The 27602-nt window shown below is 38.3% G+C and overlaps 2 protein-coding genes across 5 annotated transcripts in view; both read left to right on the top strand.

Moving 5' to 3' along the window:
• Nucleotides 1–27602, top strand: part of AMN1 (antagonist of mitotic exit network 1 homolog) — a 39338-nt gene that overhangs the window by 456 nt on the left and 11280 nt on the right. The window contains exons 2-6 of one of the 4 annotated variants that reach the window (XM_081309280.1): nucleotides 917–994; nucleotides 12289–12421; nucleotides 21621–21765; nucleotides 25949–26166; nucleotides 26941–26997. In XM_081309280.1, coding sequence (XP_081165406.1) covers nucleotides 12380–12421; nucleotides 21621–21765; nucleotides 25949–26166; nucleotides 26941–26997 — 462 coding nt within the window. In that variant the 5' untranslated portion in view covers nucleotides 917–994; nucleotides 12289–12379. The remainder of the gene's footprint in view (nucleotides 1–916; nucleotides 995–12288; nucleotides 12422–21620; nucleotides 21766–25948; nucleotides 26167–26940; nucleotides 26998–27602) is intronic. The other 3 variants (XM_081309278.1, XM_081309277.1, XM_081309279.1) reach the window with 3 other exon arrangements.
• LOC308657519 (E2F-associated phosphoprotein-like) lies at nucleotides 13698–14838 on the top strand. The gene has a single exon (XM_081309276.1). It carries the CDS (start codon nucleotides 13753–13755, stop codon nucleotides 14605–14607), a length of 855 nt encoding a protein of 284 aa, XP_081165402.1. The 5' UTR covers nucleotides 13698–13752; the 3' UTR covers nucleotides 14608–14838.

Genomic DNA, 27602 nt, shown 5'->3' with positions numbered 1-27602 from the left:
TATTCCAACCTCCGAGGAGGCCCCGCTCGTTTCTGTTCCCGGGTGGCTGGTTTGTGTCCTGAGGACAGTTGAGCAGAGTGCCCTGCTGGGCAGGCTTGCCATTCGGTCCTCTGCCTGGGTGGTCCCGGATGAGGGTCCCGGCTCCCCCAGACGGGACCGCTCCGCGCCCTGGTGGTTCCTGGCAGAGGCCGGCCTCCAACCCGAGCGAAAGCCTCGGTAGAACAAAACACTGACGAGCCCTCTCTCTGCACAGCCCCACCGGTTACCGGAACAGACTACAGTTGACTCCTGCAGGCAGTAGGTAGAAAGCGACTTAAAAGAGGGGTCCTTGATAGGGATTTCTAGGTTCAGCTCCCGGCCCTGCCCCTCACCTGCCGTGAGGCCATTTCTGAACCTTTTCCTGTGTCCGAGCTCTTAATGTACAAAATTAGTACTAATAATAGTATCTACCTCAAGAAGTCCTGCTGAGGAATAAAATGAGCGTATGTAAAACCTTTGGAAGGATGCCCTGCAAATAGTAAACACTATTGTTAGTCATTGTTGTTGTTATTTTACACCGGAAATTGTGCTGGAAGTTGCAGTTACCATGGCAATGGTGTCTCTATGAGCTTTTACTCCATTAATATAGCCATGTAAAAATTAGCTAAATGCCAAGGAGGACAATCTCTTTAATGTACTGAAAGCCTTCTAAAACAATGGGTGTTTTTCTTTTGTATTTTTTCCTTTCTTCTTTTTAGATATACATAACAGTAGAGTGTATTTTGATATTTTACACACAAGGAGTATAAATTATTGTAATTAGGATTTTTTGGGGGGGAGGTACTGGAGACTTAACCAAGGTGCACTCAACCATTGAGCCACATCTCCAGCCTTTTTTAGTTTTTATTTTGAGACAGGGTCTCCTTAAATTGCTTAGGTTCTTGCTAAATTGCTGAGGCTGGCCTGGAACTTTGGATCCTCCAAGTCTCGGCCTCCTGAGTTGCTGGGATTACAGGTGAGTGCCCCCATGCCCAGCAGGATCCCATTCACATAGTTGTAAATGATGTGGCGGTTCACTGGTGGTGTAAAAACTATTTTACATTTTACATTATATTCCAGAAACTCTTGGCCCTCAATCATGCCACTTTTCATGAAAGAGAAATTAGATGGTTTTCCCTTGTCTAGCCTTACACCTGTAGAGAGTCTAATAAAATTGGGGTTTAATTTCCATCAACAAAGTCAGCTTAGGGTAATGTAGAGTGCAAACTTTGAACCAGGATGGAAGTACAGGCCTGTAAACCCAGCACTCTGGGAGGCTGAGGCAGGAGAATCCAAAGTTCCAGGCCAGCCTCAGCAAATTAGTAAGCCAGTATCTCAAAATAAAAATAAAGAAAAAAGGGCTAGGTATGTAGCTTAGTGGCAGAGAGCCCCTGAGTTCAAGCCCCAGTAGTGCAAAAAAGAAAAGAGTGTAACCTTTTCCTGTAATCCCAGGGACTTCCTAAAATCAAAGGCAGGAGGATTCCAACTGCAAGGCCATCCTGGACAGCCATGAAAAAAAATTGTTAAAAAGGACAGGGGTGTAACTTAGTGGTAGAGCACCCCTGGGTTTAGTCCCCCACCCCACCACACACACAAAAAAAGTACAAGCTTTGAAGATAGACTACCTCAGTTTTATTCATACATCTAACATTTACTTGTTTTATAATCATGACCAAATGATATATAACCTGTCTGGATTTCAGTTTTCTCATCTGTAAATGGATAACACTCATTGTTATTATATTCTTTTGAACTGATATGAAGATTAAAAGCCAATATAGGTAAAGTCTATACAACAGTGCTTGGCACATAGTTAAATGTTCATTTATGTTAGTTATTATTTCCTGCCTACTATAGAAAGCTGTGTAATCGGGAATATGTTACTAAATCCTGACCTTTCTTCTAAAGTTCAGCTTAATTCCTATTTCCTATGCATTTCTACTATACAAATGAGCCTCTGAACTCCAGCAACTACAATCACTGTTTTTTGTTTCCTTGTATCCACAATTCCTTAATTTTGGGAGTTGCCCAGAATTCAGTTAAGTGTGTATTTAAACGGCATGTGTGGCAAATGAAGCACTATGCTGAAGATTGTGGAAAATAACCCAAATAGAGGAGGTCTAATATTTTGACACAGGCATATAAATAATTATAATAAAGGTAGAACAATACCAAAAAAGACAGATTAAAATGTTTTGAAATTTCTGATCAGGAAAATAAAATATAAGATTTGGAGAAAGCTTTGTATAAAGGGGATTATATTTGAAGATTGGCAGCATCTGACAATTGCAAATTCAAAGAAATGCATCCAAGGGAGAATGGAATAATCAGATATGAGAAGACCAGAAAGAGGTATTCCAGTTTGACCAAAGTACAGATTATGAATAGCAGAGTGTGAAACAAAGCAAGATAATTAGGAGTAGAATCCCAGGATGAAATAAGAGTATTTAATTCTGTAGCTATGGGGGACTATCAAAGGTTTGGAAACTGCACTTAGAGATTTAATGGGTAGAGTTGAGAATATGGAGACACTTAGGAAACTTGTAAGTCTTGGGAAAAGATAAGGAGAGCCCATACTTGGAGACATGTACAAAGTAATTCTTTGCATAATTATTTCTGGTGGTTTAGAGCTGGAATGTCTATAACTAGGAGAGCACCATGGAGAATTATGCAGCCATAAAAAAGTAGAATAGATGTACATATTCATGTGGATGGAATTTAAAAGCATAGTACTTAGTGAAAAGAGAAAATAAAATAACAGAAGTCAAGAAAAATTATCTAAAACTTGGAAGTAAATCAGAAAGATCACCACATGACCTTCATTGTCATACTAGGATATTATCCTCCATGTAAGGAATCATATTTGCCCCTAGAGCCATAATTTGTAACCTTTTCAAGACAACTATAGTCTGAGACTGGCCCCTGGTCTGCAATCTATGTCTGGTTTGTGACAAAGTAAGGATCTTGACAAAGCGGTGACCTCTCTCACTAAGCACACTATTTAGTGCAGTTGATAGCACTATCTCCATAAAGGAAACAATGTTTGATTTGTTTGGTTTATATCTTTGCATATGCTCCTGGTCTCCTCACTGACTAGCACTTTTTTTTTGGGGGGGGGGGGGTGGTACTGAGGATTGGACTGCATGCATTACACGTGTTAGACAAGAACTCAACCACTGAGCTATATCCCAGCCCTCGTTGACTAGCACTTTGACTAGTGCTGCCTTGGAGAACCCTTTGGGATTTTTGGTTTTGGGGTTCTTGTTGTTGTTATTGTTTTGTTTTTGGTACCAGGAATTGAACACAGGGGCACTTAACCACCAAGTTACATCCCCAGCACTTTTTTATATTTTATTTAGAAACAAGGTTTCACTGAATTGTTTGGGTCCTCACTGAGTTGCTGAGGCTGGCTTTGAACTTGTTATCCTCCTGCTTCATCCTCCCAAGCCACTGGGATTACAGGCATTTGCCACCTTTAGTTTATTTTTATTGGTGCATTATAATTTATACCTAATGGTGGGATTTGTTATTACATATTCATACATGCATATGATATAGCAACATAATTTAGTCAACATTGTTCCTCATCATTTCTCTTTTATCTCCCTTCCTCTCTTCCCTAGATATCACTTCTTTTCTCTTTTTTGGGGGGTGGGGACAGGTACCAAGGATTGAACCCTGGAGCACTTAACCACTGAGCCACGCCTCCCAGCCCTTTTTTATATTTTATTTAGAGACATGGTCCTACTAAGTTACTTAGGGTCTCATTAAGTTGCTGAGGCTGACTTTGAAGTCTCAATCCTCCTGCCTCGGCCTCCAGAGCCACTGGGATCACAGGCATGAGCCACCACACCCGGCTTCTCTTTGATTTTCATGAGATCTCCTACATCCACCTTTCTTTTCCTTTTTCCTCTCTAGCTTCCACATGAGAGAAAACTTATGACTCTTTCTGAGTTTGGCTTATTTTGTTTAACATAGGCTCTCAAGTTTCATCCATTTTCCTGCAAATGACACAATTTCATTTCTTCTTTATGGCTGAATACAACTCCATTATGTATATATATCATATTTTCTTTATCCATTCATTGACAGATGCCTAGGCTGGTTCCACAGTTCAGCTATTGTGAATTGTGCTGCTGTAAACATGGGTAGACATTTATTACTGTAATATGCTGACTTTAATTCTTTTAATAAATAACAAGGAGTGGTATAGATAATCATTTGGTAGTTCAATTCTTAGTTTTTTTGAGGAACCTCCATACTGAGTTCCATATTTGCTGTGCTAATTTATATCCTCCCCAACAATATATAAGGATTCCTTTTCCCCATGCATCTGCACCAGCATTTATTGTTATTTGTATATTGGGGCAGAAGGTACTATGGATTGAATTCAGGGGGCACTTAACCACTGAGCAATGTCCCCTCCTGTTTTTGTAGTTTATTTAGAGACAGGGTCTCATTGAGTGTTTAGGGCCTCACTAAGTTGCTGAGGCTGGCTTTGAACTCATTGTCCTCTTGCCTCATCCTCCTGAACTGCTGGAGTTACAGGCATGCACCACTGTTCCTGGCTCCTTTTCCTTTTTATCTCTGTTAACAGCAGCAGCTTGCTGATTTCTGCTTATGTAATCTTGCTGTAGTAGGAACAGTCAGTAGCTGTAGTAGGAATCTGAGTCACCTGAGAAAAGGAGAAGGAATCTGGGCTGCTTGAACAGGAAAGTCTTAAAACCCTGAAGTCTTGTCTGTGCTGAATAAAAGATACTGAGAATGAAGAACTGTGCTCAGCCTTTGGAGAAAACTCTGCTTAGCACAGTGCTGAGTAAACCTTGCTGTTCTACATCTCCAGTACTGGTTATCTCTTTCCACTGCCACAATTTTTGTAACATCTCTATGTTGGAGGATTTTTGATATATTTTCTTCTAGCATTTGCAGAGTTTCTGGTCTTATACCTAAGTCTTTGATCTATTTTGAGTTGCCTTTTGGGCAGAGTGAGAGCTAGGAATCTGGTTTCATTCTTCAACAGATATCAAGTTTTCTCCAACACCATTCTCCAATGTATGTTTTGATATTCTTGTCAAGAATCAGATGGTTGTATTTGTGTGGGTTTGTCTCTGTGTCTTTTATTCTGTTTCATTGGTCTGTTTTTATGCCAATACCATGCTGTTTTTGTTACTGTGACTCTGTAGTATAATTTTAATTCGGGCATTGTGATACCTCCAGTATTGCTCTTTTGGCCCAGGATTGCTTTGACTATTCAGGGTATTTTGTTCTTCCATATGAATTTTTAGGATTGTTTTTGCTAGTTCTGTGAAGAATGCTTAGCTGGCTTACTGTTATGGGACGACCACTCAGAAAACACTCTAAGTCTGAATTTAAAGCAAATTTGAGAGTCTGGCCAGAGACTGATCCAAGTGACCCTATGGGGAAACAGCTCCAAACTGTCTGTGGCCAGAGTATTTAAGGAAGAAAACCACATCCTATGGAATCTGCAAGTTGCAAGCATGCAGGATACAAGGGCTGAGAAAACAGTTAGCAGAACAGAAACAGACAACCACATCCTGGGTTTAAGTACAGAAAAACAATTTTTAAACATCTTAAAAACAACTTATATGACAGTTTCACACGGGAGTCATAAAAATGGAGTCACTATGGCTATATTTACTTATACTTGCCTATAGCTATACCTTATATTTAACTATAATTCCATTAACCTATACTTATCTGTAACTTATATTAACTTATAGGCTTATACTTTTTACCTTACACTGTTCTTATTTCTAACAACTTAAATTCTATGTCTTACAGTTACATGATTATCCTGCTATTACTTATGTTTACAGTTTAACATTATTCATATTATAGTTCTTATTCTATTTATCAATATTTTATACCTATAATCTATATTGATTAAACTCAGACCATAACATTACTTTAAATTCCATTTTATGGGACTGGGGTTGTGGCTCAGTGGTAGAGTGCTCACCTAGCATGGGTTCAATCCTCAGCACCACATAAAGATAAATAAAAAAAGGTGTTGTGTCCATCTACAACTTTAAAAAATATATATTTTAAAGTCCCTTTTACCTCTTGTAAGAGCCAGCAACCTTGGGGATGATAAAAGCGTGATATATCCATTGAATACCATTAGACCTTTGCAATAAAAGGCATACCACCGTCAAACTGCAAGTGGTCTGGAAAACCAAAAACATAATTCATTTTATGTTGTGGCCAGGGTAGATGGAGTTGGCTGATAAAACTGAACAGTGAAGCCATAACCTGAAAAAATGCCAACAATAGTAAAGCATCAGTGATAGCCTCAAAGTGTATGGAGGGGGTATTAAAAGCTTGATATAGTTAGATTGTCAGGAGCATGAGGGACTGATACCTTATGCAACCTGGCCTGTTTCACTACGAGACAAACACACTGACTTTTGAAGGGAGGCACAAGACTGGCATGCAGTGGTAGCGCTGGTACCAGATACATGTAATCTTTACTTCATTCCCAGGCCATGGTAGTAGATGTATGCTTTGTTCAGTATGAGGATGGATCCTGGAACAGTGGTAGAAATGATGTATGTTTAATTAGTAGTTCAATTCTAGTCCTTCCATTAAAGTATGAATTATTATCATGATGTAGGACAGATGAGGCTATACACTGAAGGAATTTTCAGGAAGCAGGCTTATTTAAGCTACAGTGGCCTAGAGGGACTAATGCCTAAAAATCTGTAGATCCAGGGTCTGGAAATTCTTTCAGATTTATGGTTACATGATAGTGGGTGGCTACATGACAGTGGGTGGACACATAACTATTACTCTTTGTCCCATATTTTACACTAGACATAGGTTTCACAAGTTTTTAACCAAGAAAATAGAGACAGCATCTAGCACAGCAACAAGCTTGATTGTAGACTAGCTTTTACAAAAAAGAGAAACCTGATTTTACAACAAAGAGGAGGCTTCAAACCACAGTGAGCTCTCTGCAGAAACCCTATGAAATCCTGTTGACACTTTTTGTAAAATTTTGCTGACAAGAAGCTCTTGTGGGGAAGGAGGGTACTTGGTGGCTACATCAATTATGTATACCTGTCTGTCTGCTGCTATTTGTTTTCATAATTCACAGTCCTAAAGAGAGTTATCTTTAATCTGACAGTCTCTTCTTCTAAGTGACAGACAAGGTGATTAGATTACTGGCAACAGTCCAAGAATCAGAAAAAAATATAATCTGTTGACTTTGGGAATATTGTCTTTATCTAAGGCAGATATTGGCAAACTTTGTTTGTAAAGGCCCAAATAGTATAGTAAATATTTTCAGTTATGGAGGCCACTCAGCTTTGCCATTATTGTGTGAAAATAGCTTTAGTCACTGTATAAATGAATGGACATGACGGTGTCCCAAGAAAACTTTGTTTATGAAAGCAGGGAATGGGCCAGATTTGGTCTAGAGGTCATTACCCTGGTCTAAGACAAGAGTAACAGTTTACTATATACCTCAACTAGCCCATACTGCAGTCTATTCCAAAGCCGTCACTCTGGCTGGACAGCTACTGATTGATACCTAGTAAATACCTTCCACTTTCAATGGAGCCAGACCACCAGTAAACTAGGTCCAGACATACATAGGAAACTCTTTGAGTCAAGAGCCCCAGTGAGCTAGTAACTTTGCTTCAGGTGATAAGAGTATCAGAGCAGCCCCAAAGTTGTCATTGTTTTATATTAAAATAGGATTCCACGAAGGTCAGGTCAATTGCTTTCTTGAATATGCCATTTAATACCTGTTCAGTTCTCCCCTTGTTATGTGCAGAGTCCTAGTTGATCTACCCAAGATACTGATATCAGACTAAATAGCCACAGCTTTCATGTACAGGCATTCAGTTACAACAGAAGCTTATAAGCTGATTAATAGCCATCTTAAAAAATGAAGAGTATGGGGTTGGGGTTGTAGCTCAGTAGTAGATCGTTCACCTACCATGTGTGAGGCAATGGGTTCAATTCTCAGCACCACATATAAATAAATGAATAAATAAAGGTCCATCCACATCTAAAAATATATTGATTTTAAAAATAAGTAAAGAGTATATCTCAGCATGGTGGCACATACCTGTAATTCCAGTGACTCAGGATGCTGAAGCAGGAGGATCACAAGTTTAAGGCCAACCTGGGAAACTGAGTGAGTCCCTATCTCAAAATGGAATATAAAAGGGCTGGGGATATGGCTCAAAGATAGAGTGCCCCTGGTTTCAATCCCCAGTACAGGTAGTAATCTTATATTTGAAAAGGGCCTGTCTGAATGCTTCTGCTGCTTAAGTCGTTAAAGCTGTGATTTCCCCTTTTTCCTGAATTTCTTAGGAGAAGACTGGAAGATAACTTGGAGGGTAAACTATCTGGTACTTATTACTTCTTTACAGGTGGCAGTCCTGGAACAGGAGAAGCCACTCTGACATTCATGGACTAGGAAAGTAAAACATGAACACCAGTTACACAGGCATCAGTGAAAACCATAATAGGATATTTGTAACAGTGGACCACTTCATGCTTTGAATATAGGCCTTGCTGCTCTGCCACTGAGGCTTATTTGAATGGACATGTTTTTTTCTCTTTTCTTTCTCCTCCTCCCAACCTCAGGGAAAACAAGACTACTTTTCTTCCCCATCCTAGGCAGAGGTAGCTGTCCCTGAGCACACACCCACCATAGGAACAAAAACAATGTAATTCAGACTTCAGGGATGGCATGCAGGACAAGGATGAGCTTTTGGTAATACACTGATAGAGCCAAAGAATGCTACCCACAAAGCCACTTTAGCCTCTTTTCCCCACTGAGAACATTACCCAGACACTATCAGTTGAATGGTGCCATTTTCTGCTAAGGGATCAGAAACCAAGAAGATTAATGTGTACACAAGTAATAAATTAAAGCAACAGCCAAGAGAAGACTACCCTTACCCAACTGGGAGAGTGGGAAATGCAGTGGTGGGAAAGGCTAGCTCGCAGAGGATGGCGAGGGTAATAAGGATACTTTTCTTTCCTTAGTCCCCACCACAGGGTTGTTGCCTAAGTAAGGACATTGCTTCCTCCTCAGGATACCTCTCAGCAAGCATAAGGGCCCAGATGTCCTTTTCTCACTGCCCTAGCAAACACTGCTGCATTTTACTCCACAATCTTAGTAATTTTGACCACCCCTACACCCAGCATCCTGGCGTTCCTCACCAGTCACATCAGCTGTGGCAAAAACCAGGTACTTAAGCAGCTTCACTATTAGGTGAAGCTTTGCTTTCACTTTCTGTTTTGAGACACTTCGACCTGTGGCTCAGTCACATGAATTGCTAATGTTTTTGGTTCAAATACTAGGTCATCACTTATAACATCATTTATTTCAGCATTAGAATTTAATTGCTTTAAAACCCATGCTCATACTACCTTTAAACTGGAGCCACATGGTTTGCTACCCGTTCTAACAGCATCCCTTTTTCCTTCTGTATGGAGGAGAGTGAACAATAGCCAACACAACATTAAGGCAGCTTGTTTTATTAACAAGTAAAACAGCAGAGTACCCTTTCTCCTTCTGTCTTTACCTAACTCTGAGTGACAGCATTTGACACCAGATCCAGGGCATTTTCTCAAATCCCCAAGCTGTCCCACAAGATCCTTGACTTTCCTCTTCAATAAAGTCATGTTTCTATCAGCATCCATTTTTTCACTGCCAGACTATCAGATCTGGGATTTGATTTTATATTATACAATAAATAGATTAGGGTGTTACTTTGTTTTGTGGAGGCTGGCAAAAGAAACAAGATTCCTAGGTTAGACAACAAAAATTTTTACTCAGAACAGCAAGCACCAGGAGTGGAGTATTTGCATGTTTGTTTTAGTCATCCTTTTACATCAAATCTTGCATGGGTGGTGACACCAAGGGCTCAGATGGGTGCCTGCACATGTTGGTGGTGCATTACAGGAGAGAAAAACTGACCTTGGTTGGTGAATACCCTATTTTATAACAAGCAGTGAGTAAACTTGCCTTTTCTCTTGGGGGGGGGGGGGGAACAATATCTCATTTCTTAGAATTGTTTGCTACTTCAAAGAAGGTTTTATAAATATGCTCAAAGAACAAAAGGATCCAGCTGGATATGGTAGCACATACCGGTTATACCAGAGACTCAGGAGGCTGAGGCAGGAGGAGCATAAGTTTGAGGCCATCCTGGGCAACTTAGCAAGACCCCAACTCAAAAAGTAAAAAGGATTGGTGATATAGCTCTAGAGTGCACCTGAGTTCCACCCTCAGTACCATAGGAAATTAAAAAAAAAAAATATATATATATATATATATATATATAGTTGGGTATGGTGGTACAAGCCTGTAATCCCAGCAACTCAGGAGGCTGAGGTAGGAGGATGGCAAGTTCAAGACTAGCCTCAGCAACTTTGTGGAAACCTTAGCAATTTAGCAAAGCCCTGTCTCAAAACATGAAAAGGACTGGGGATATAGCTTAGTTGTAAAGTGCACCTGAGATTAATCCCCAGTCCCAACAACAAAAGAATCATGATAAAGGAAGTAAAGGGGAAAACAATTTAGTAGTGTCTCCAAAAGGTAAATATAGAATTACCACAATTATACTCTTAGGTATTCCCAACAGAATTTGGGTATTCAGATAGTTTTTTGTGAATATTTATAACATATCACATAGCCAAAAGGTAGAAAATAATGAATCAATAAACAATATGTGGTATATTCATAAAATGGGATATTATTCAGTCATGAAAAGAGTGGAATATTGATATAATGGATGGATATAATATGGATTATAATATGGATGAACCTCAAAAACATTACACTAAAAAAAAAAAAAATTCCCTGTTAGGCTAAGTAGAAGCTTTTGACAAAAATCAAATAGGTGGTTGTCAGGTACTTGGAAAACAGAAATGTGGTTGCCTCTTTACTAGGTAAGAGTTTTCTTTTAGGATAATAAAAATGTTTTGGAACTAGGTAGAGATGGTAGTTGGACAACATTATGAATGAATAGATGCCACTGAATATTATGGTTTACAATAATTGAGTATTATGTGACTTTTACTTCAGGCTTTAGAAAGAAAAGAAAGAAGCAAAACAAGGTATGATAACAAAGTCTTATCAAATAGATCAAATCAATAAAGATAAATTTTTTTTAAGAACCAACTGTACATTCTGGCTGGGCACAGTGGTGCATGCCTGCAATCCCAGTGGCTTAGGAAGGCTGAAACTGGAGGATCAGGAATTCAAAATCAGCCTCAGCAACCACAAGGTGCTAAGCAACTCAGTGAGACTCTATCTCTAAAAAAAAATACAAAATAGGGCTGGGGATGTGGCTCAGTGGTTGAGTGCCACTGAGTTCAAACCCCAGTATTAATAAATAAATATATATATATATATATATATATAGCTGAATTGGTAGAGTGCTTGGCTTGCATGCACAAGGCCCTGGGTTCAATCCCCAGCAACACACACACACAGTATAATAACTGAAATAAAACTCACTAGAGAGCTTGGTACAGTGACATATGCTTGTGATCCCATCTACTCAAGAGGCTGAGGCAGGAGGATCACAAGTTAGAGGCAAGCCTGGGCAATTTAGCAAGACCCTATCTCAAAACTAAAAAGGTTAGAGATGTAGCTTGTGGTCAATGGTAGCACACTTTCCCTGGGTTCCTCCCCAGTACTGGGGAAAAGAAAAAGAAATTTTATAGACTTTTGGAAAACACTCTGACGATATATGATAACATATCCTAGAGGGCTGGGGATGTGGCTGAAGCGGTAGCATGCTCGCCTGGCATGCGAGCGGCCCGGGTTCGATCCTCAGCACCACATACAAAGATGTTGTGTCCGCCAAAAACTAAAAAATAAATATTAAAAAAAAATTCTCTCTCTCTCTCTCCCCTCTCTTAAAAAAAAAAAAAACATATCCTAAAAACAATAGTAATGTTCATTGTTCATTAGGAAGAGAATAATTAGCCAAGCATGGCAGTGCACACCTGTTATCCAGCTACTCAGGAGGCTGAGGTAGAAGGATCTCAAGTTTAAGACCAGCTTCAGCAATTTAGCAAGACCCTGTCTCAACAAAGGGGAAAAAAAGACTGGGGTGTAGCTCAGTGGTAAAGTGCGCCTGGATTCAATCCCCAATATCTTCCCTCCCTGCCAGAAGTATACACTGTTTTATGAAAGAGCTAAGTACTAACAGAAATACTGACAAATGTGGGAACCAGTACAAGCATAGTGTAATTTATTATTTTGTATTTGTATTTCAGATGCCTTTGGTGCTTCATCGAGAATATTTCCAGATATATCACAGACCTTAAGCCTTTGCCTCCCAGCATAAAAGATAGACTGATTAACATAATGAGCTTGCAGGGGCAGATAACAGATTCAAATATAAGTGAGGTAAGAGTATTCACAACTGTAAAGCAATTCTATTTTACTGTTAAAATATGGTTTTAGAGTCTTGGAGCAATGATATATAGTAGGATTAGTATATAGTATGAATAGAATGGTATATAGTAGGATTAGTAAAAATTTTACAATATAATAAATATTTCCAGTATTGGGGAGTACTGGGCACATGGCACACATACCTGCAATCCCAGCTACTTGGGAGGCTAAAGCAGGAGAATTGCAAGTTCAAGGCCAGCATGGACAATTTAGCAGGACTCTGTCTCAAAAAAGTAAAAAGGATTAGAGATTTAACTCAGCAGTAAAGCATCTCTAGGTTCAAACCTCAGTACCAAAAAAATAAAAAGGGCTGGGGATTCAGCTCAGTGGTAAAGCATCCCTAGATTTACAACCCCACTATAAATGAATAATAATAATAAAGCATTGGGATTTTTTTTCCCTCCAGATAATAAAAATGCCCATATGTTCTTCACTATTCTTTCAGTTACTTCCCTTATCTTCATGGTGCTATTACTCTGTATATCTATGATTTTAAAAAGTTTAAAACTTGTAATCAAGACTTGGAATAAGAAATACATGTTTCATCATAACTCCAGTTTACAAATCACACTTATGTATACAAGATGGTGAGTAGTATGCTTTGGTATTTTCTATTTTATTTTATTCTATTTTTATCTTGTTTTATTTTTAAAAATATTTATCACAACCTACTAAATTGATTTTATAATCTACTCATAGATAATTATCAGCAATTAAAAATCACTTTTCTAGGGCTGAGGATTTGGCTCAGTGATAGTGTTCTCACCTGTCATGTACGAAGCTTTAGTACCACCAAAAAAAGAAAAAAATCACTTTCCTGAACTAGTCCCATTTTTCTGGATACCTCACTTTTTCCTGCTAATTTCTATTGACTCCTTTACCCTAAAACCCAGCTTATCTTCTGGACATATGTGCCTTTTTCATTGACTTTTATAAGTGAGTATAGCAAGGACCTCCAACCTGAATTAATATTCCAGCTTTGCCACTTTTTCTTATATGGACCCTTGGTTCTCTGAACTGTAAAATGGAAAGTAAAAGTAACCACTTGTAGTGGTTTTATGAGGATTACAGCTTTTCAGAGCTGAAAAATGTGTTGGGTGGAGAATCATATGAACTTAAAACTGAGAGCACCACTAGGTCAGTAGAAGTGGTAAAGGTTGGTTGTTTTCTTTTGTTGAAAAAGAAGGCGGAAGTGGAGTCCGGATGCTTTAGGGAAAGTACCCGCGGAGTAAACAGAGACGCTGCTGACAGGCAGTGGACGGTGTAGGCAGCTTTAGGCCGCCATGAACCGGCTGCAGGATGACTACGACCCCTACGCGGTTGAAGAGCCTAGCGATGAGGAGCCAGCTTTGAGCAGCCCTGAAGATGAAGTGGATGTGCTTTTACATGGAACTCCAGACCAAAAACAAAAACTCATCAGAGAATGTCTTACTGGAGAAAGTGAGTCATCTAGTGAAGATGAATTTGAAAAAGCAATGGAAGCTGAATTGAATTCTATAAAAACAATGGAGGACAAATTATCTTCTCTAGGAACAGGGTCTTCTTCAGGAAATAATAAAGTTGGAATAGCTCCGGCAAAGTATTATGATGATATATATTTTGATTCAGATTCTGAGGATGAAGACAAAGCAGCACAGGTGACCAAGAAAAAAAAGAAGAAACGACACAGGATTCCAACAAATGATGAATTACTATATGATCCTGAAAAAGATAACAGAGACCAGGCCTGGGTTGATGCACAGAGAAGGGGTTATCATGGTTTTGGGTTGCAGAGGCCACGTCATCAACAGCCTGTTCCAAATAGTGATGCTGTTTTGAATTGCCCAGCTTGCATGACGACACTGTGCCTTGATTGCCAAAGGCATGAATCCTACAAAACTCAATATAGAGCAATGTTCGTGATGAATTGTTCTGTCAACAAAGAGGAGGTTCTAAGATATAAAAACTCAGAGAACAGGAAGAAAAGGTGGGGCTATAAGAAGATGAAGTCTAACCATGAAGACTCTGCAGAGCAGGCAGAGACAGAAGTGGAAGAAATCTATCACCCAGTCATGTGTACAGAATGTTCCACAGAAGTGGCAGTCTACGACAAGGATGAAGTCTTTCATTTTTTCAATGTTTTAGCAAGCCATTCCTAAACAGCTCAGCTGGCGTGCATTACCTAATACTGTATTTAAGGCAAATATGTACAGTTATTTTCCTTCTGTCTATCCATATCATTAATTGATGTTGAGTTATTTGAGGAAGCAGTATTTTATCTTATGAAGAATGGTTATTAAACTTTATCTCCTCACCTCTTTTTTTTTTCCTTTAGTTTTCTTATGAGTACTGATGGAATTGATTATTCATTCCCTTTTTGATGGACATTTGGAAACTGGGGTTTTTGTTTATTAAGGCTCTTTAAAATTAAAATGTTCTGGAGTTATAACTAAAAAAAAAAGAAAAAGAAGGTTCATACTTTTTTACATTCAATAAATAATTAACTTTCTGAAAGATTATATAAAATTATCCTTTTGCTCTGTTCTTTTCCATGTGTAAAATATAATTCAAAAATATTTAAAATAGCTGGGTGAGGTGATACAGATCTATATGTAATTCCAGCAGCTCAGGAGGCTGAGGCAGGAGCATCAAAAGTTTAAAGCTTGCCTCAGCAATTTAACAAGGCCCTAAGCAATTTATCAAGACCCTGTCTCAAAATAAAAAATAAAAAGGGCTGGGGATGTGGCTCAGTGGTAAAGCACCTCTGGGTTCAATCTCTGGTGCCAAAAAAAAAAAAGTTAAAAATATGATTGTTACACAAATAGTAAACATGTGCCAACAACATTTTAAATACCTCATTAGTAAATGAACTAGTAGAAATGCAAACTTAATTCAAGAGTATTCAAGAAACTGATATCCACTTCTCTATGCATAAATAAACAAGACTCAAAAAAGCTGAAGTAAATTTACTATATTAGATATAAAATTAGAAAGAGTTGGCACTGGGTGTAGCTCAGTGGTGGAGTACTTGACTAGCATGTGCAAGGCCCAGGTTTGATCTCCAGCACACTTTAAAAACAATATTAAAAATTAAAAACAGGGCTGGGGATGTGGCTCAAGCGGTAGCGCCTGGCATGCGTGCGGCCCGGGTTCGATCCTCAGCACCACATACCAACAAAGATGTTTTGTCCGCCGAGAACTAAAAAAAATAAATATTAAAAATTCTCTCTCTCTCTCTCTCTCTCTCTCTCTCTCTCTCTCTCTCTCTCTCCTCTCTCACTCTCTCTTAAAAAAAAAAAAAAGACCTTAAGCAACTTAATAAGACCTTGTCTCAAAATAATAATTAAAAAAAATTTTTAAAAGGGGAAAAAAATTAAAAACATTGAAAGAAAGGAAAATGTCTTAAAGAAAAATAAAATTAACCACTAAGGCTGTCTTTTCTACTGAACAGAAACTGTTTGTTTTTGTTTTTGTTTTTTTTTTGATGGTGGTACTGGATATTAAACATAGGTTCACTTTACCCCAGTTCTTTTTTTCCCTTATTTTAAGACACGGTCTCCCTAAATTTCTGAGGCTGGCCTCTAACTTATGATCCTCCTACCTCTGCCTTTTGCCTGGGATTAGAGGCCTGCACCACCACACCTGCCTGAACAGAAATCTTTTTTTCCTTTCCTTTTTGGAACTGGGGATTTAACCCAGGAACCTTACCCAGTCCTTTTTATTGAGACAAGGTCTCCCTAAATTTCTGAGGCTGGCCTCAAATTGTGATCCACCTGCCTCTGCCTTGTTGCTGGGATATAGAGGCATGTGCCATCACATCCAACTGAACGGAAATCTTAGTGAGCTTTCTCTATTTCTCTAAGAAAAATATTTGTATTTATAAATTTTCTAAAAGTTATCATCTTACTTTACAGATTTATAAAATAATTAGAATCTTTGCTTCAATTAATAGTAAATAGGAGATGGAATAATATTACATTTTCCTGGATATTCAGATGACTATTAGGTGGTATTATTGGTTGAATAGCCCCCACACACACACACACACCCCACACACACATACAAAAGTTGAAGTAACATCCAATACATCAGAACATGAACTTATTTTGAAATAGGTTCTTTGCAGATGTAATTAGTTATGATGAGATTATACTGAAGTACAGTGGGCCCCAAATCCAATATGACTAGCATCCTTATAAGAAAATGACCACAGAGTCACTATGTGAACACCACAAGAAGATGGAGACAGAATTGGAGTGTTGCACCTGGAAGTCAAGAGTGGCAAGGATTGCTGGGCCTTACCAGAAGCTGTGAGAGAGGCATGAACAGCCTCTCCCTCAGAGCTCTCAGCTCTACTCTGCTGATACCTTGTTTTCAGATGTCTAGCATCCACTACTGCAAGAAAATAAAGTTCTTTTGTTTTAAGCCACCCACTTAGTGGTAATTTGTTTTGACATCCCTAGCAAATAAACCTAGGTTAACTTCTCAGACAGTGCTATTAAAGGTGGTGGAAGCCAGGAGCAGTGGTGCACACCTATATTCCCAGTGACTTGGGAGGCTCAGGCAAGGAGGATTCCAAGTTCAAGGCCAACCTCAGCAAATTAATGAGGCCCTCAGAAATTTAATGAGAACCTGTCTCAAAAAATAAAAAGAACAAGAAATATAGTTCAGTAATAAAGTACTTCATGGTTCAATCCCCAGTACTAAATAAATAAATAAAATAAAACTTTTAGTCTGAGGCTATAGTTCAGTGGCAGAGCACTTGCCTAGCACGTGTGAGGCACTGGGTTTGATCCTTAGCACCACATAAAAATAAAAACAAAACATGCTATCCATCTATAACTGCAAAAAAATAAATAAATAAAAGTAAAAAATAAGACTTTTTTCAAGTTATATATGTGATTTTTCTTATTTATTTATTTATTTACTGGTACTAGGGATTGAACCCAGGGTGACATTCCCACCCTTTCTTTTTATTTTATTTTTTTTAATTTTGAGACAAGTTCTTGCTAAATTGTTTAGGGCCTCACTAAGTTGCTGGCTTGGAACTTGTGATCCTCCTGCTTTAGCCTCCTGAGTAACTGGGATTACAGGTGTACTACACTGTACCTGGCTCTATGATTGTTCTTAACAACTGTTTAGAATAAAGAATTTATTTTCAACACTTGATCACAAATGACCCAACTCACCTTTTCAATATATGAGCTAACTTATATGTGTTAAAGTAGCAAAAACAGGAATAGATGGCATAGGAAATTAACACATTTCTTGATATTAAAAAAATAATGGCTGACCTTGGTGATACATGCCTATAATCCCAGCTACTCTGGAGGCTGAGGTAGGAGAATCACAAATTCAAGGCCAGGCTCAGCAATTTAGAGAGTGACCTATCTTAAAATTTAAAAATGAGGGTGGGCTGGAAATATAGCTCAGTGGTGGAATGCTTCCCTAGCATGTTGAAGGCCTTGGGTTCTATCTCCAGTATGAGAACGTTAAAGGGGAAAAAAGGAAAAATAAATTTGGTTTTTTTTTTTAATTGGGCATGACGTTGATATTCAAAAATTATGATATGCCAATAAGATCTATTAAAGTAAAAATGGTGTACAAAAGGTAAAAGTATAAAATTTTCCTTCTAAAAAGAGCAAAATGCACACACATACACACAACACATCCTCATGTAAGAAAAGAAAAAAAATTTTTGTATTTTTCCAAAAGAAAAATCAATATATCTTCCGTCTTTATGCCAAGAATTTTTCTATTATTTCTTCAAATGTTTTCATCTCTTCATTTCTAATTTTACTTTTCTGAGACTGTTAGTATCCATATGTTAGCATTTCTATAATCTCCCATGTCTCTTTAACTATGTTTTCTATTCATCCTTTCCACTTCCTTCTAACTTGCTGATTTGTTCCTCAGCTTGTCTGTTTATCTCATCTAAGCTGTTCTTTTTTCTAACCATTTTATTTTTCATACCTACTATTTTTAGTTTACCATTTTATGATTTCTTGTTCTTGTTTTATCTTACAATATTCTTTCCTTTGTTTCTTTTAGAATATTATTATGAGTATTAATATCTACTCTAATTCCTTTGTTACTGAATTAGGAATCAGAAATTGGTATGGTTTTTCTTTTGAAATATAGTGTTCTCCAAATGTTTTATTTTGACTTGTGAGCACTTAACCCCTGACAGTAACAAGAGTAAAGGACTCTCAGACTGTATCAGCCCTGTTGAGTTGATGAAGGAGACCTGGAGAGGGATTGGAGTGATGAGCACTAAGTCAGAGAGCCCCGGGCACCATACACTGCAATATAGCTCCTTAAATTAGGACTTCACCTTTAGCATCTCATTTTTTAAGCTTGTTAGCATAGTAAATTATTCCCCTTGATATTACTCCTGTGTTATCTTTTGCATTTTTGTCCTTTGTGTTTCAAAAATTGAAAATACTAGTTAATAGTTTCTATACTTCTTACTTTTAAAGATTTGGTTTGCAGCCATCACCACCATCACCATCACCACTGTCTATAGAGAACTGCTAATTGCTCTGATTTCACATTTGCCCAAAGCCTGTGATCAGAAGGAAGTAAACTTTGATAATGGTATTCCACCACAGGACTAGTGCTGTGACTATATTGTCATTGTGCTTCAGTGTGTCAGTGTTTCTTCTACATTAACCTGAGGTACCTTTGTTTTCTTTTTATTAGCCTGCATTTGAACATGAACAGTGGCAGTCTGGTTGGCTCTATGGAGGAAGAATAATACTCCCACTTTCCTATTGTTGATGATTCTGTTGATGGATAAAATGTTACGTGTGACTATTATGATACTATAGAAAATGAATTGTTTTCTTCACTTCTTCACCATCTTCATTTCTCTTTCTTCATATTACACTTCAGAGACATAAATTTTTATTTTATGGCAATCTTTAACATTTATTTAAACCTAAATGTATCTAAACATAAAGGAGCAAAGGGGATGAATGAGAAAAGCAAACATTGATTGTTGTTGGTGTTCTTTCTCTAATTCTCGTGCTTACAAGTGTTCTATTGTACAATTATTCCAAAAGTGAGATATGACATCTGTTGCAAAGTTACACACATCTTTGTTTTAATCTTTTTGGAATATTTCCTAAATGTTTCTGTAATCGTTTATAACAAAAACTTAAAGACTCTTCATTTTTGCCTGCAAATGTCCAATGGGTGGCTAAAGGCAAGATTAAAGGCATGCTTCCATTTTTCATCTGTCTCTTTCACTCAGGCACCTTAAATTCCAGGAACAATATAGTCACAGCACTAGTTGTGTGGTAGAATACCATCATCAAAGTTTACTTCCTTATGATCACAGGCTTTGGGCAAATGTGAAATCAGATCTGATAAACATTATGTAATGAGTGGAAGCTATCCTCCAGGCAGTAGCAGCTATCTTAGGGGAAAGTTCCCACCTGACCAATCCTGAGATAATTGTGGATAGACCATAACCAGTCAAGATCACCTGCTTTAGCAGGTGTGCAGTTCTTCCAGCTATATGGAAACACCACTACCATCACCACCACCATTGCCTTCATTCCTCTTTCTGTAAAATTTCGAAGTCATTGACAGTCCTTCTTGTATAAGACTAAGGACATGGGTCCCACCCACCCCCATGCATAAGGCAAGCACTCTACCAACTGAGCTATATCCCCAGTCCAGTAACTCATTTTTTATTCTCTCAAGATATACGTGCTAGCAAAGACTCACATAGGGAGAGTTATTAATGACTGTTGGGAGCTTCCAGAAGAAAGAATCACTCAGTAACAGTGGTTTTGCCTCTCCAGATCCAGGGGTCTTTACAATGTACCAGTCATCTCTGTTGGGTAGTAGCTAGTAATGAGCAATGAAATGCATGGCAAGGTCAGAAGTGTTTCTTCATATTACTTTTAGAGTCTTTAAACTACTTTCAAAGTGAATAAGAAAGCAAATGGTGTCAGGTGATTTGTAGAAAATAAATGTAAGCAAAAGAGCTAATTGAAGAAATACATCAAAAGAAAAGGATTAATGGACTCTTGACAGGGTCCATTGAGGTTGGTGTGAAATCAGGAATTAAGTCTATAGGTGTCCGTGTATGGTAAGGAAGATTTCTTTAGTAGTGCAGGCTCAGTAAGGTAGCCTTTGACCCCATCACTGGCCCTATTAACATAGGATTGAATTATAGATGAAGCCCCCCTGAATAGAATGGCCACCATGATAGTTCCAGAGAGGACCGATTAGGGTCAAAAACTCCACCACCATATCTCAGAAAAGAGGTTTCTTTATGTTTTTTTTTTAAGAGAGAGAATTTTTTAATATTTATTTTTTAGTTTTCGGCAGACACAATATCTTTGTTTTGTATGTGGTGCTGAGGATCGAACCTGGGCCACATGCATGCCAGGCGAGCGTGCTACTGCTTGAGCCACATCCCCAGCCCCGAGAGGTTTCTTTAATAGTGCAGGTGCACTAAGGCAAATTCTGACCAACCATTGACTTCAATGCCCACATTAACATAGGATGTGCTTGTAGATGAAGCCCCTCTGAGTAGGATGGCCACTATTGACTGTTTTGGAGAGGACCAACTAGGGTCAAAAACTTCACCACCCACCTGATGTGAAGGAAAATTTGAACACCTGACTGGCAAAGAATGCAAAAGGTAGTCCCCAGTTTTCAAAGCAAACATCTAACAGTAATAAATTTGAAAACAGCACTGTTTCCTTTGTGATCCTTTGCTCAAAGCCAGCCCACTCTCTCCATGAGCATGCTCTCTGCTTGAGGCTTACTCTATTTTCACCCTACTCTCACTTCTCATCTACTTTACTTTCACTTATAATAAATTCTCTTGCTTGACTTTCAGTGTCTTTGGATTTTCTTTTGTGGGAACAAAAGAACGAATGTTTAAAGCTTCAGCTCCCACTCTCCTGTGACAATATCAGCAGTGCTTGCATCCTGATTAGGACTTTGGAGGCATTGAGTCTGTACCTCTAACTGGAAGCTGACCTGGTTTTTTCCTGCTTTACATATCTGTCTCCACATGTATATATTTCTGCATTCTTTGCTGTATTTTCCATTAACCACTTGTCTGCTAAGATCATCAAAACCCTGACTATGGAATAAATGTTTATATTTATAGAAAAGTTCATTTCTCAACATCATGTATTTGTTGCAGATTTTACATCCTGATGTCCAAGCTCTAGATCTACGGAGCTGTGATATCTCAGATGCTGCTCTCCTACACTTGTGTAAATGCAAAAAACTGAAAAAATTAAATATAAATTCCTCAGAAGGAGAAAGAGTTTCTGTAACATCAGAAGGTATGCTTATTATCACTGAATAAATGGGTAGACTAAACCCAGGGAACTTCTGGATACCCAAACTTACAACAGTCCCTGGAGGGTGGCACCCCTGGGAGAGGTGGGAGCACTATGACCCTTCCCCCATCCTTCTCTGCATGTGGTGCTCATCTGTATCTTTTATGAAGCTTATGTGATGCCTAATGTGATGGAGGCCAGCCTCAGCAATTTAGCAAGGCCCTAAGCATCTTTTTTTTTTTTGTACTAGGGTTTGAACCCAGGGGTGCTTAACCACCAAGCCACATCCCCAGCCCTTTTTTATATTTTACTTATAGACAGGGTCTCACTGAGTTGCCTAGGGCCTCACTAAATTGCTGAGCCTGACCTTGAATTCAAAATCCTCCTGCCTCAGCTTCCCAAGTGGTTAAGAATTGTTATAGAGTTTACCTGCCCCACCCCCTTTCCCAAAGGTCAGTGGTTGGATTGGCAAGCTCTTCTTGTTTTAATCACTTGGTCTTTCTGGAGGCAGTCCCCATCCTGAAACTATCTAGAGGCCCCACATTGTTACCACATTAGCATTAAACCAAATATAATAAAAATATCTCATTATGAATAACAAGAGACACTCAAGAAATTTCAAGGGTTTTAGAGACTCTATGTGGGAACTAGAGACAAAGACCAATTATATTTCTTCTTATACCACAACTTCCCTTCTGGAAGCAGATAAATAAATAATCATTCTTTCTTAAGATATGGAAAACAAGCCTGGTGTGATGTAGCAGGCTTGTAATCCCAGCAATTTAAAAGGCTGAGACAGGAGTATTAAAAATTAGAGGCCAGCCTCAGCAATTTAGCAAGACCCTCAGCAATTTAATGAGAGCCAGTCTCAAAATTAAAAAGGAATGGGGGATGTAGCTCAGTTGTAAAGCACCCCTGGGTTAGATCCCCAGTACCAAAAAAAAAATATGAAAACAATAAAAATTACATATTCATGAATTTACCATCTTCCCTTTTTTGTGTGTGTGTGTTGCCCATAAAGGACCTAGTCACAGTTCTACAGTGTTTGTGGTGACCGAAGGTCCCAGGATCTGAAGAATATTCCTTTTATTTATGTGGTATAGCATTGTGTATGAGTATCCAGCACGTATTTACATCTATTTAATTGATTTAAGGAATTCTCTTTTTTTTTGACCTTCAGTGAAACATAAGATTGGTCCCAGCTGACAAAGAAGAAGCATAGTGATAGAACAGAAATCCAAATTTAGCTAAGCATATGGTGGTACACACCCTGTAATCCCAGCAACTCAGGAGGCTGAGGCAGGAGGGTTGAAAGGCCAGACTCAGCAACTTTGTGAGAACCTGTTTCAAAAAATAAGAACTGGAAATGTAACTCAGTGGTAGAGTGCCCCTAGGTTCAATTCCCCTGTACTACAAAAAGAAAAAAGAAAGAAAGAAATCCAAGTTAAGGTGAGGCAAGAGAGAATATATAGGTCTAGCTGTAACAGTGATCTACTTTATGCTTGATGCTCTGCTCCTGCAACTTATTTTTTAAATGGACATGTTTCTTCTCCTCCTTTCGCCCTGTCCCTCTCTAATCTCTCCCCTTCCCTAATTTCAGGGGAAATAGGTTTACCTTTCTTCCCCATTTTAGGTATGTTTATCTGTCCTTGAGGAATGAAGTAATCCAGACTTTGGGGACAGTATCAGAAGATCTCAGAAATAACCGCTCCCAAAAAGACAGATAACACATGGAATATAATGTTTGAATCACCTCTTTAAAAGCTCCCTATTCCTGCTGATGGGAAGAATCATTGCCTCTGGGACAGGAGTCCCCTGTTTGTCCTTTGCTAGCAAAGCAATAAACTTTCTTTTTCCTTTTTCTCAAAACCAGGTCCTTGTTGTTGGATTGGCATCAGGGACAAGGACCAAGCTTTAAGAAACATTTCTCCTTTTCTAGCAAAGCAATAAAACTTTGTTTTTTCTCAAAACCATGTCCTCATTACTGGATTGGCACTGGGGACAAGGACCCTGCCTTCAGTAACATAGCTATGATTCCTAAGGATAAGCAAGAAGACAATTACTTAAAACTTTGGGAAAATTTACATTTTTATTTAACTTTACTATTTTGAAATTTTTGCTTTAACCAAAAGAGAAATAATTTACTATTTAACCATCAAATTTGGTTCTGAGTGATTATTGTCTACTTCCTAAAAGTAAATCTACTTCTGAACAAAAAAGCCTTGTCATTAATTGCAGATATATTCTGAATAATATACTACAGCCTAGAGAATTCCTAAAACATCTCAAAGGGGCTTTGAATAATGATAGATAACATCACTGGAAAAATAAATATGTCCTTTGTTCCCCCTCTCTTTTGCCCTTCCACCTTCCATAATCCTTTTCTTAAAACAAAAATCTTTAGCTGCTAAGTGTTTCATTGTTTTTTGTTTGTTTTTATTTTTCAAGTTTTTTTTTTTTTTATAATTTTGGTGGTACTGGGGATTAGAGTCTCACTAAATTGACCAGGCTGGCCTCAAACTTGCCATCCTCCTGCCTCAGCTTCCCAAATAGCTGGGATTACAGGTGTAAACTACCACTGCATTGGCTTAAGTCTTTCTTTAGATTCACAAAACTCAGAACATCTGATGGCCCATTGTAAGGCCCCATGCTCTTCCTTAATTTTTATATCTGTAAATAGCTTTGAGGTTTAACTTACAGAAGTCTCAGAAAGAAAGAAAAAGAGAGAAAGAGAAAAAAAATTTTACAGGAACTATAGGAGGTCAAAGTCCTGTGAGATGTTCCGACCAGGAAAAGAAAGGAGACACACACTGTGGTTGTCAAAAACCTCACCAGTTCATAGCCTTCCTACTCTGCTCCTCCTTCTCCCTCCCTATAAAAGCCCTTTGTGTCCCTGAGCACACCCTGTCTCCTTCCCATCCACCCTAAAAAGGGCTTTGTTTGTGACAAATCACCTTTCTCCTTGAGCCAGCTTTTCCTATTTTTTAATTAAGTCACCCTCTTGCCTTAACACCTTGTCTCTCAACTTAACTGACCTATGATAGGACAGGCAGCCAGCACTTTTAAATCCAGTAACAGGTGAACCACTTTGAAAATGGCTAATGTACAATTGGTGGTGGCTAAAATGAAAATCAGTCACATTTTTCATTGTTCAGCTCTAGGACTGCAGAAGCCCCAGCATACTGTTTACAGTCCCCAAAGAAAAAAAGTTGGAGGACTCAACAGCAAGATTTTGGACATTTTATTACACACTCCTAGGCAGCAGTGGGCCAAGATACAATGAGGGTCACCCTACACCTACAAGCAGGGGGAATATATATATATAGGTTAGGTTGCATGTCAGGTGAAGTCCTTAGATGTTTTATGAGTACATTCCTTTCCTTTACAACAAGGTCACTTTGCTTAGATTCTCACCTAATGATTGGAGATAAGGGAAGTGGCCAGCTTCCTCTCTACATTTCCTTCATTATCACATCTTTTTGAAGCCCTCACTGCAGGCTTTCTAGGCACTAATTAGTATTTAACCAAACATTCATATATAACACATACACACGCACATATATATTATTGATGCAAAATAATGATTCATCTTTGAAGGAAATAAGAAAATTGTTTATTCTAAGACAAATGTAAGTGACCTAGGCCAGGAGTACTGATTCAAATTGCCCTGAAAAAGTGTTCCAAATTAAAGGAGCTATAACAACTTTTATACAGAGAACAAAGGTAACTGTAAATCACAACACTTGGCAAATACATTGGTGGGTACATTACTTAGGCATGTTGAAGTAAAAAGCAGGGAAATTTTGACCACTGGTATGAGATGGTCTTACTACATCTTAGGAGATTGAGGAAGTCAAGGTCAGTCTACTTTGTCAAGCTATAGATGGTCAATTAAGTCTATACATTCTGGAAGATATACCTAAACATGAGAATGGTAAGTCAGATGCAAAAGTCAGGAGTAATGGCTTGCTTTCTAAAGGACAAAAATAACCCTTATAAAATAAGCCTTTGGTGTCTTACCTTATAGGCACCCATAAGCCTGCCTGTGTTGATATCTCCTAGTGGGAAGAATTTGTCCATCTGTTGCTTGCTTGAAGAAATTCTATCACAGTTGTTTCTTTGGGAATGTTTAATTTCACAATATATATACACATATATAGTTCATTGATATTATGTTGTCCCCCAGGGATAAAAGCTGTGGCTTCATCTTGTTCGTATCTCCATGAAGCTATTTTAAAAAGGTGCTGCAATCTCACTGATGAAGGAGTCCTTGCTCTTGCACTCAATTGCCGCCTGCTCAAGATTATCGATCTAGGTGGATGCTTAAGTATTACTGATGTGTCCTTACACGCATTAGGAAAAAACTGCCCATTTTTGCAGAGTATTGACTTTTCAGCTACTCAGGTAAGTGAAATATGGACTTGAAACATATAGACTATGTGTTGGCCTAATGTAGGACAGATGAGGCTATACAACCGAGAAGTTTTTAGGAAGCAGGTTTATTTAAGCTTCAGTGGTCTGGAGGGGTTAATGCCTAAAAATCTCTGGACCCTGGGTCTGAAAATTCTTTTAGATTTATACTCAGTGGAGTGATTACATGACAGTGGGCAGGTACATAACAGTTACTGTTTGTCCCATGTTCTTAGGCTAGACAGAGTTTCACAAGTTTTTACCACAGAAAACAGAAATAGTAACTTTTATACAGTGAGCTCTCTTGAGACAGAGTCTATCACACACTTTTTTTCTACAAACCTAGCATTTAGAAGAAATAGGAAGCTTTAAATCCCATTAAGGTCCCTGAAGAAATCCTGTGAAATTCTGTTGACACTCTAAAATCTTGCTGACAAAAACTTTATTATGGTGGGAGTTGGCTGGAGAAGTTTGATTATGATAAGGGTCTTTTTGAGGGCTACTTAGGCCCAATGTATTTCCATAACTAATCAGAAGAACATAATTCTTTTGGTTATTATTGAAATTATTGATCACTTTATGCTTTTGTTGGTTAAAGAATTGTAATTTGGTGTATACTTAATTATTTTAAGCAACAAAGGTGAGAGATATGTATGTCTAAAAGACACATTTGCTGAATGGAAGACAAACTCTCAATGATTAATAAATTTTAGAAAATTTTACTTCCTTCACTCTATTTATGGGCTGGGTCTTTTTCCCTTTGCTTAGGTATCTGACAATGGTGTGGTTGCACTTGTGAGTGGATTATGTGCCAAGAAATTAGAGGTAATTTTTAAATATCTCTAGAGTTGATGGCAACTGAATTTTACATTATCCCCATATTTTATTAATTTTTGTTTTTGTTTTTTTGTAGCACTAGGGATTGAACCTAGGGTTACTCTACCACTGAGCTACATCCCCAACCCCTTTTATTTCTTATCTTGAGATAGGGTCTTGCTAAGTTGTGGAGGCTTGCCTCAAACTTGCAATCCTCCTATTTCAGCCTCAAAAGTCACTGGTATTACAGGTGTTTACTACCATGCTCTGCTCAGAAATTATTTTCTAATTTCAGCCTCAAAAGTCACTGGTATTACAGGTGTTTACTACCATGCCCTGCTCAGAAATTATTTTCTAAGCAATAGAAGATCAAGCCTTTTTAATTAGGTATTTCATAGACCTTTTTTCATCCCCTCCTTCACTCTTTTTTGTTTTTTTGTTTTTCAGTGCTGGGGATTGAACCCAGGGCTTCATGCATCCTAGGCAAGCACTCTATTGCTGAGCCACATCCCCTTTTTGAGACAGGGTTCCACTAAGTTGCTCACTATGTTCTCAAACTTACAATCCTCCTGCCTAAGCCTCCCTAGTAGCTGTGATTACAACTGTGCATCACT

Source organism: Spermophilus citellus, assembly GCF_964194105.1.
Source record: "Spermophilus citellus genome assembly, chromosome: 10".
NCBI lineage: Eukaryota > Metazoa > Chordata > Mammalia > Rodentia > Sciuridae > Spermophilus > Spermophilus citellus.
Note: the sequence above shows the minus strand (reverse complement) of the source record. Positions and strands in the feature narration are given on the sequence as shown.